Source organism: Lycorma delicatula, chromosome 2, assembly GCF_047948215.1.
Source record: "Lycorma delicatula isolate Av1 chromosome 2, ASM4794821v1, whole genome shotgun sequence".
NCBI lineage: Eukaryota > Metazoa > Arthropoda > Insecta > Hemiptera > Fulgoridae > Lycorma > Lycorma delicatula.
Window position 1 is genome coordinate 168,362,196 of NC_134456.1, and position 10,452 is coordinate 168,372,647.

General features: G+C 28.3%; 1 protein-coding gene across 2 annotated transcripts in view; it reads left to right on the forward strand.

Moving 5' to 3' along the window:
* LOC142319420 (thioredoxin-related transmembrane protein 2 homolog) overlaps positions 1-9,067 on the forward strand; it is a 35,890-nt gene extending 26,823 nt beyond the window's left edge. Inside the window, exons 4-6 of one of the 2 annotated variants that reach the window (XR_012755194.1) lie at positions 868-1,063; positions 1,829-6,055; positions 6,107-9,067. Coding sequence is in view for 1 of the 2 variants with exons in the window: in XM_075356684.1 (XP_075212799.1) it covers positions 868-1,063; positions 1,829-1,936 (304 nt within the window). In the remaining variant the exon portion in view is untranslated. Of the gene's footprint in view, positions 1-867; positions 1,064-1,828 lie in introns of both variants that reach the window. The other variant, XM_075356684.1, reaches the window with a different exon arrangement.
* The last annotated feature ends 1,385 nt before the right edge of the window (positions 9,068-10,452 follow it).

Genomic DNA, 10,452 nt, shown 5'->3' on the forward strand with positions numbered 1-10,452 from the left:
AATTACAAAAATGTAGGTTGCAGAATGCAGCCTAAATTTCAACTTTTTCCCTTTAAACTTGGATGACATCATGAACAAGGACAAAGGTTCCACCAAGATATATTACAGATGGAACAATATTATCAAGGCAGATTGGATGAATCTATGGTGAATGACTACTGCTAGATGATAAAAAGAGATTTCACTGAACACAAAAGCAAAATAAGAAAAAAATTAAGATAAACATAAATGTCTGCAAACTAAGATAAAAATTTGAGTTATATTATTATTTTTGTATTCTATTATTTAAGAAGTTTCTCAATATTTTAAAGGGTCATAACTAAAAATCTGAGGGTGATGAAGTAAAACTGATTTCATTTTAAGAGTCAGCATAAAAATATACTAAATTCTAATTCGCCTACTTTACCTCAGATCCAAATTAGTTTTTTTTTTGTTCACCTATTTAATTAGAATTCAGTATTGCACATTTATTTTGTTATTTTACTTAAAATGGCCTAAATCTTGTTTTACACTGACCCAGTTGTTTTTGTTACCTTTATTTAGTTTCCATTTGATTTTAGAATATCTACTGTGTACTTTACATTTAATGAACACTCCCTAGATTTAGAAACTTCCCTTATGCAGGCAATATTTAGTTTACCAAGTATTTAGATCAAAAAGGTTGAACTACAAAAATAACTTGAAAGTCTTAGAATAAAATTTTTATTAACTGTATAACTGTTAATCCCTTTGTAATTACTTTTAAATGTTTAGAGATCTGTAGATGTGTAATTTGTAAATGAAGATAATCTTATGTCTCAGACTGTCTGGAAAATTATTAAACTTTTTTTAATGTTATTACTAATTGCATTTTTTAATTTTTTTTAGGTACTATTTAGATAATTTGAAATTTGGTAAAATAGATGTTGGAAGATATCCTGATGCTGCCAAAAAGCATCATATAAGTGATTCATCATTGAGTAGACAATTGCCAACAGTCATTATGTTTCGTGATGGAAAAGAAGTATCACGTAGACCAACAGCTGATAATAAAGGAAAGTTACAAAGGTTCTTCTTTTCAGAGGTTAGATTCATTTATTTGTTACAGTACATAAACACTTGTTTGGTCTATTTTATGGTTAATTTTTCATATTAAATAAATACATCTGAGAACTTGTGATTTTCATAAATTTAGTTTACAATTATATATGTACACAGATATTTTATTGATTTTATTCTTCTGCATTATTACTGAATTATCACAGAAATAAATGACCAGTAGCCGACTACTTGTTGGAGACTGTAGTATAGGGAGTGAGAGGTATCATTTTAAATAACAGAAATAAAATATTGTAGAATAAATAGTATTTGTTAATTATTTAAGTAGAAAGAATAAATTTGTAAGTGCTTTGTGTAAAAACATACTAAAATTGTGTGTGACCAAGTTTTCTAATAATGTAATGAATGCTTTTTAAGAAGATAAAAATGATTATTTACTTAACTCGCTTACTTTTTTCCTTCTACCTACTGGGTATAAGGTTTGAAAAGAGCTTCTCATCATGCCCTCTCAGTCTTGATCTAAACAAGTCCTTTTCCTTCTATTATCTACCCTATGTTAATTTTCTTCTGAATTTGCAATAGGCCTTTGTGTTGGTCTTATTGAACATCTTTTTCCTCTCATCCTATTCAGATGTTTAAGGCTCAGTTATATCTTGGCATGAACCTTAACACATTTTGGCTTAGGGCTTCCATGGTTATAATAATAAAATATATCATTAATAACAAAATGTGTGTGTGTGTGAAATCAAAAAATAAAATTATTTTAATTTTTTTTAAATATTTTTTCCAGGACAATGTTAAAGCTGCTTTTGATTTAAATAATTTGTATAATGAATGTAAAAAGAACCCAATTAAAAAGAAGAAAGAAATTGAAAATGGGCATCATAAAATAGAATAAAAGTTCTTAGTGCTGCTTTGCATTTTATTGAACAGGATAGCTGCTGCAGAATTGTGAAGAGTAATTGAAGATTAAGTTTAGTTTTCCATGAAATGGGATCTAAATCGTTGTGTTCAGTTTTTAATTACAATTGGCTGCACAAATTTGTTTCCGCTTCTATTTAATCAAATTACTTTTGTTAAAGATTTTAGTCTACAAGTATTTCTTTATTAGTAATTATATATACTGATTTGTTGATTTATTGTTATATCTTATGGAAGTTACTGATAAATTGTTTTCAGTTATGTAACTGATAATGTTTACTTGCTGATATCAATGATTTGATTACTAATTTAAGATATATGTTTGTGGTAAACTAGTATATAATACGTTCTGAATGAGTGAACTGGATCACTCATACTATATGTGAATTAGCCCAATTATTTTCATGTAAATAAAAGACACATTATCCTAACAATTGATGTTATTTGGTTCCAAGATTTCTTCTTGGTGAGAAAACACTTCTGAATGTGAGGCTTACTTCCAACTGTGTTTTTCCACAATACATCAACAGCAAAAATTGCTTTAACAATAGATAAATGTAATAAGACATTGAAATTAGTTCCATCACAATGACAAAATATGACTGAGACTTTTATAAATATTATATCAGTACATTAAAGATAAAGGATACCACTACGTTCACTTTTTCAAAGTTTGAGTTATTGGAATTTCCTATTCAAATTTTTGCCACTTGTTAAAGAATACTTTATGATAGTATGTCTTACATCTAAAAATAAGAGATTAATCACTTTTAAGAAAGTACCGTGCTCCATCATTGTGAATGGAAAAGCACTATGAGGATGTAGAGCCATTTTTCAATCACTTTTTACATTTTTACTAACAAACGTTTCATATATAATCTGAGCTCTCTATGTCTTTTCATCTATACAGTTTTGCAAATTTTACTAAACACTTCAGACAGACAGTCATAATGAATAGATGTGATTTGTTTAATTTGTTTTGTGATCCTTTTCCTTTTAGTTTCTTTGTTCATATTGATAAGTTCATAATAGATTTCTTTATTTTTATAACCAGGATTTTCTAAATATATTTCATGCTGAAATAGTGCTTTACTATTTGTTAGTAATTTTCTGTTTTGATAACTTTATTATTAGAGGCAAACTGTATAATATTCATTTCTGATTAAAAATATTAAATGATATGATACATATTGACATAAGTTTTTTAAAATTAATACTAACAGAGTTTTAACTGAAGAAATTAAATAACTTCTGTTTAAAAGAAGTGTCTTGTCTTCCAACACTCCTCTTGACAAAGTGTCATAGCATTTATAAAATAAAACTATGGACCTTCACGATTTTACAGTTTATGATTTTATATAAAGAAATTCAGATCAGGTAATTGTATAAAAAAGATCTAGTCATGGATTTGATATATTTAATTTTCTTCTGGATTTTTAAAATTCTGGACCTACTGTAATGTTTCTCCCTCAATCGTGAAAGTTACCAATTATTTCATTTCTCTCTGCAGAAAAAGCAGCATCATATCTATTTTCAGCAATGACAATAAATAAATTTATGAGTAAAGGTATAGTTACTGTTATTTTTTTACATTCTTTTTTGAGGTATATAATTTTTTTTTATTTCTATTTTTTTCATTTACCAATAAAAAATAAATAAAATTGTTGAATAATGATTATGTTTTAATTCATAACTTTACTTATCTTCATTGCCAAAAATAGATATGATGCTGCTTTTTCTGCCAAACCAAGAGAAATGAAATTATTTGTAATTTTTATGATTGAGGGAGAAATGAGTCAAAAGCAGGTCTGTGATGAAATGAAATAGCTTCTGCAATATGGAAGTGGGGTGATGATGTAGTACCAGATTTAAGAGTCAATTCAGTTACATTATGAACTGATTGAATAAAAGATATTAATCTGAAAATCTTGTAAAAAATTGTATCCTCATGGAAGCAAATTCAATCCGTGAAATAATCAAAAGGAAAAATCCAGGAGTTAACAATTTTAACTTCACGGATCTAGCAACAGTTGAGTGAATAAAGATGGTATTATAAGAATTAATTTATATTCAGGGGAAAAAATTGAATTTTCCCAATTCTGATTTTATCAAGGAAATGTCTTCACATTAATATGCCATCTGAACTCCATACCTTTATAAAAGTTTATATAACTGTATTATGTTATTTATTTTTATATGTCTGTATTTATGTAGAATTTAATTAAAAATTAATTACTTGCATTTACTTAAAAAAATTATTTTTTCCTGTCACTAACTACATTGAAAAAATTATATTTATCATTACTATATTTTTATATGTTGATATTGAAAGTTTTTGCAAGATTTTGAATGTTATGTAATTCAGGTAACTACAGTTTGAACAGAAATCTAATGTCATATTACATGTGTTGCAAATATTTTTTAAATTATAACTAGCGCGGATCTGATAGACGTTATCCTGACGTGGCATTGTTCTTCGTGATTAATTATGTGTAGTATGGTTAATATTAATTTTCACTAAATATTGAGATGTCTGATGAAAATTGAATTAAAAAATTGAATTGTAAAATTAATAATTAGTGTAATTAATCAATTTTCATCCATATTACTGCTAATTTTCACTTAAGATCATTCTAAAAAGGTACCTCCTACATTTTTTTTTTTTTTTTATTTAATAATTTTGAAGTTTCATAACGATGTGATAGCTTAATTAATCCATTAATAAAAAAATTAAAGTACTGTAAAAAAAAACAATGTAGTTAAAATTTTTATCATTTTTCTCAATCTTTATTTTAACATCTATTTTACCAAATTTTAGATAATTGTAAATTAAAAACAATTTTAGTAGAAAAGTTTTTCTAAAATTAATCAGCTACAAAAATTACTTCAGTTTTTTAAATATACTTTAAACTATAATTATTATAAGTAACTTATATTTTAATTTTATAAATGTTATAATTAATTTTACAAATTTACATTTTTATTTTCAAAAAGCGGTTCAGTACTTCATTAGTTGCATAGAATCAAATGAGAACTGACAACTTAAATTTGTAGGTTAAGTTGATTGTTATTGAATGAATGTGTATACATCATTAAAATTCATGAAAAATCATGTAAAATACTCACTTCAATACTGCACCTTACAAATTTGTACAATGTATATTTTTTAATTACACTTTAGAATGTTATTTCAATAAGTAATAATATAATATAATATTCTCAATAAGCGCGCAATTCTAGCAGACTCAGCAATGCTTCACTATTGCTAGATTTGAGTATACATACAGATTAAATGAACACAGTTGGAAGTTTCATAAAACCTTAAAACACTGAACATTACAGAACTTCATAAAATTTAACCTTTCACGTTATAAAAGGCAGAATGTAAATAAATCCAATTGTCAGAACAGCACTACCTAATTTGACTTAATTCAAACTACTCTCTAAACACAGTAGTTCGTTAAAAATACGAATTTTAATGTAATAACAACACTAAGCTACGACGCAAGTAACTGATATGTGAAAAAGCAACAAAATAAAAAAATTTCCTACAATAGTTAATAATGCATTCCATCACGTAGGGGGAGATCACCCACACACACAATCGTACATCATATCATACTACAAGTACAGATCATAAGTTTAAAATACAATACAGATTCTTACATGTGATCATTAAATAGTCACTACAAAACACAATACAAATTATACATGATACGTGTACAAATACAGCTAACCAAATACAACAAAGAATGTAAGTTTTTTTTTTCATATCTAAAACTAAACATCATATTATCATTCAGAATAGGATACATACATGTTACCTAAACTAAACATTATATATGTACTAAGATATTATATATGTACAACCCACAGAAGCTATACACAGCTGTTACTCATTTCACAGATACAGTACCTACCTAAAATACCAAGCCACCCAAGCTGCCATCCAACACCTGTGCGAAGTGCCCGCAGCTTCATCACGCCAAGGCTACCTCCACACGCCCGGGGGGCCCCTAAGCACTCGTCCGAGGACCTGTCTGCCCACATTATTCATGTCCTTTAACATCTAGCTCTTATGCGGGTCACCTTGCAGGTTGACTATACTGACTATACTGTCCTGGTATAGTCAGCGACAGCCTTCCAGTTTGTCTCCTAGTGCTTTCTTTCTTGCACTTCTGGTGTGAACATATCCTCTTTATGTAAAACATCTAATAGATCTTTTCTCTCACGATCGTATCTTGCGCACTTAAAAAACACATGGTATGCGGCTTCCTCCTCATGGCAGACAGGGCATTCATCGGAATGGTCCAGACAGAACCTGACAAGTAGGACCTAAACCCTCCATGGCCCATCAGGAACTGCGATAAGTAATAATCTAGGGAGCCGTGGCGTCTGCCGCTCCATTGCTTGACATCACCAAGCATCCGACGTGTCCACCATCCCATCTCTGCTGCCATATGTCATTCATCTTGACCGTTATGTTATTTCATTCTAGGAACTTGATTATCAAACATCTGCCATATAACTTTTTTATGTGAGTTGAACTAATTTGTTGGAATGAAGAGGTTATTCAAAAATTGTTTTTATTATGTAATATAATGAGCGACTTTGTTGATATCACAAAGTTTTCATTATTCTTCAAAAGATAAGAAAATATATATGGTGAACTAAAACTATAGTACACAGTTTCCTTTATCCAGTTAAGAAAATTTCTTATTAACAAAACATCATCTGAAAGAAGATTCCGTCTGACATCCACAAATTGTGAATAAAATATTTTTTCTCTTTATTCACTTATATAATTTTTTTCAGAATTGTATCGCTCATTTGAGTTCTTCCCATACCTGTAATCTGTAAGGATCAAACTTCTAATTTTTTGATGACTTGAACAGAGTAAATTTTAAAAAAAATAAACTGAGTTTTATGGGATTTTTAATGAAAGCAGTTTCAACGTTGATAATGTTTGATGCACATGGCGTTCTCACTCTATACTATTAAGTTCTCCAGAGCCAAACTTGTTTATTCAATTCAGACTAATGTGTAAATTGTATGAGCTAAAGGAACACTATCGCATCATCCTATTTTGAAGTGGTAGTGAAATTCCTTGTGCATGGCCTTAGTATAGTCATTGGCTTTGTAAATTGCTGTGTGTTTAAAAATGAATATTTGGGTTTTAAAGCTGTTTCAAAATGAATATCGGGTTTACACAGCTTTAAAAAAGTTTCATGTCTCGGTCTCGTTTCATGTGTATTGATTAATTATACATGAAATGAAAGAGCAACTTTCAGTTTGGTCAGTACAGGACTTAGTAATTGGTTTTTAGATTTCCTGTCTCAGCTTTGCTCATAAAATTCATAATCAGAATTACAAACATAGCTTCGCTTGTGAAATACAAAATCAGAATTACAAACATAAATTACCATTGCAATGTTACCAAATCTAAAAAAGATTGATTCAGTAGCGGTAGCATAAAATCGTAAGGTATAAAGTGGTCAAAATGTAAAAAACAATTTATATTTTTTTATCCCTTAAAATATTAAAATTCAGAAAACCCGAAATACGATTTTTAGATGTTTATCTGAAGAGTATTGCAAACCCAAATCAAGTGAAGTATCTCATTTACACCAGAAATCAAGTTATATCATCATTTGTTACAGGGAAATTAAAAAAATAATAAATTTCATTGTTCTTCCATTTTAACTATTTAAACTCTGAATTTCAAAAAATCATTTCATAGTGTGCACTTATACTGTAAGAAGATGTACATAAATTTTCATCAATTTATTTTCAGTAGCGTTTGCTGGGCATTGATTATGAATCGCTCACATGTTCTTTTATATACATAGATGACCACATTAGAAATATTAAGGAATTTTATAACCATAATCAAATTTAGTTTTATTTTATTGAATGGTTTTTGTATTTTATAGTAACTCTTATTACTGTTTGCGTATTAATCTACTGGTTACTATTAACATACTTTTATATTACATTAAAGTAATTTTTTATAAATATTTGTTATGTTTATCATTTGCATTTCTGAAAATAGTGTGGAATTTAGGAAGAAATAACAAATAACATTTGTGTAACTGATATTTTAAGTTTTGTCATCACAGTTATTGTTACATGTTTTTATGTCAAGATTATGTATATTGTATTTTTAAATTATTAACTTTAATTTTTACCACATTAGTTCTAGTCATAGTAGATTATTTTAGATATAGCTTTTGTTAATGTTCAAATATATGTGCAATTATAAAATTTTTTTTTTTTTAAATATGTACATTTTTAGCAGAAAATTAAAATCAATGCATTATTAAACTTATGTTATATCTTTTTACATATAATTTACTTCTTGTTAATAATGATGGCTTTTAAATCTCAAGCTTTCTTGTGACATGGGCTATGCGCTTTAATATAAATTCTTATTTTGAATAATCTTCCTTTATTGTATACATTGGTGGTGTTGAGTAGACAACTGATTGTCAGACCACTTGATAATGAATAAATTAAATTTTGGAAAAATAGCCAAGGTGAATTTCATGGGTTGTGTGATCCCTTGCTTCACAAACTCTGCTGGTCGAGTACCCCCTTTTTCAATTTTTTTTCTTTTATAGGTACTTTCTTGTATAAAATTGTGGTAAGATACATTTATAAAAATATAAATAATGAATTATTCTTAACACGCTTCTCTGATATACAGAGATTCTAATTTTTCTCAAAAAGTGGTATCCAGTGAGGTCCAGATGGCTGCTGTTTAAAAAGATAACAGATTAAAAGAAGTTAGCTTTTTTGATCATTTGTATTCATTAGTTGAATTGTGACAATTTTTATAATTTTTTTCTCCATCTGGATTGTATTGCAAAAAAAGTAAAATTATCATAGAAAAACTGTATACCCCACATTTAGAAATATACCAAATGTATATGAATTGCACAAGAAAAGAAAATTACTGTTTGGTTTGTGTCATATAAATAAAATGCTGTCAAAAAAATTTTTTTTTAAATGGATGATAATTATTAGATAACTTTATTTACCTTTCAGTAATAGCTGAATTTCAAAGATGTAATTTTGTTCAAAGTTTTTACTGTGTAGACGTAATTGTAGTAAAATGGATTCTTCACACATACATGGTTTTTTCTTTTGCTAAAACTAATTCATTAATTCATTTCAGAAGCTTTGAAGATTGTATGTGGAAATAGGGAAATAGGAAATGTGGAAATATGGTGTGTGGTTGGCAGTGTGTTGGATCCATATTGCTTTGCAGTCAACAAATAGTATAGATTTTTTGTAAAAATTAATTGTAATTTCGGACAACTTTTGAATTTTTTTTTTGAGAACAGCAAGAAAAATTGTCAACCAATTCATGTAGTAGAAAAGAGAGGTTATTTATTGTTGCTATTACATTGAAAATACTCATTAAAAGAGTTTTACAAAAGTATCAATTTCCTTAAAAGTGGCGAGTCCATTCAGATGACTACTGTTTGAAACTGATAATAATAAAAATAAAATTTATATTTGGCTATCTAAGTAGAGTTTGATCCTGGCAAAAACAGTACTGTTTCTTGTCATTAGATAATTTGCTTGAAATGGTAGCAGTTTTCCATCTGACTGTATCAGTTCTGTAGAAGTAGGTAACTATTTACCTTGGTAGAAAATCCATGCTGAAGGTATTGGGGCCTGAAAAGTCTATGTTTAATTTGCATATGGTAGTAGCACTGCACATTCAGGAACTCCTTTCTCTGTCTGATAGCTACAGAGTAAGCATAATGGCTGAAGTTCCTATCTGGTAAAGCCAAAGCTTCTTACTTCCCCAAAATATATATTTATATAGTGAATATGCTGTCAGAATTGACAACTACAGAGTGTATCCTCTTTTATTTTGACTATCTTGAAAAATATTGTGTAGTAATATATAATATATCACAGTTGCAATGTCACAGGAGTTCCAGTACAAGTTTTTGGTATGAAATTCTTTTACGAAAATGGTGACCAATTTTATGAAGGTTGCATATGAATTTTTAAGATAGTTTGTTATCACTGTCTCACTGTTCCATTACTCTATGCCCCAAGACTTGTATTAAAAATTTTTAAGCTGCTTGCTGTGCATTAAAAATTAAAGGTGACAGTATCAAAAACTGTGTGTACAAGAAGATGTGGGCACCAAAAATTGGAGTCTTCTATGTTGACCACTCTGTTACATGGTTGAAAGGGGGATTTGAAGCTAGTGTTCAGGAAGATTTTATATTTTAGATACTTTCACCTTTAACAAAATTTAAGTTACTAATTTACATGGACAATACTGAAATTCAAGCTAATGTTGAGCAAACATTTTTACAGTTGATTAATGAAAATCCAAAAATTGATTAACAATTTATCAAAAAGTAATTAAATTAATTTTCATTTATCAGGTTTTGTTAATAAACAAAACCTCATTGCAAGACTTGCCATAAAAAACCATAACATGAGAGAAGTTTTAAGTTTTAACAT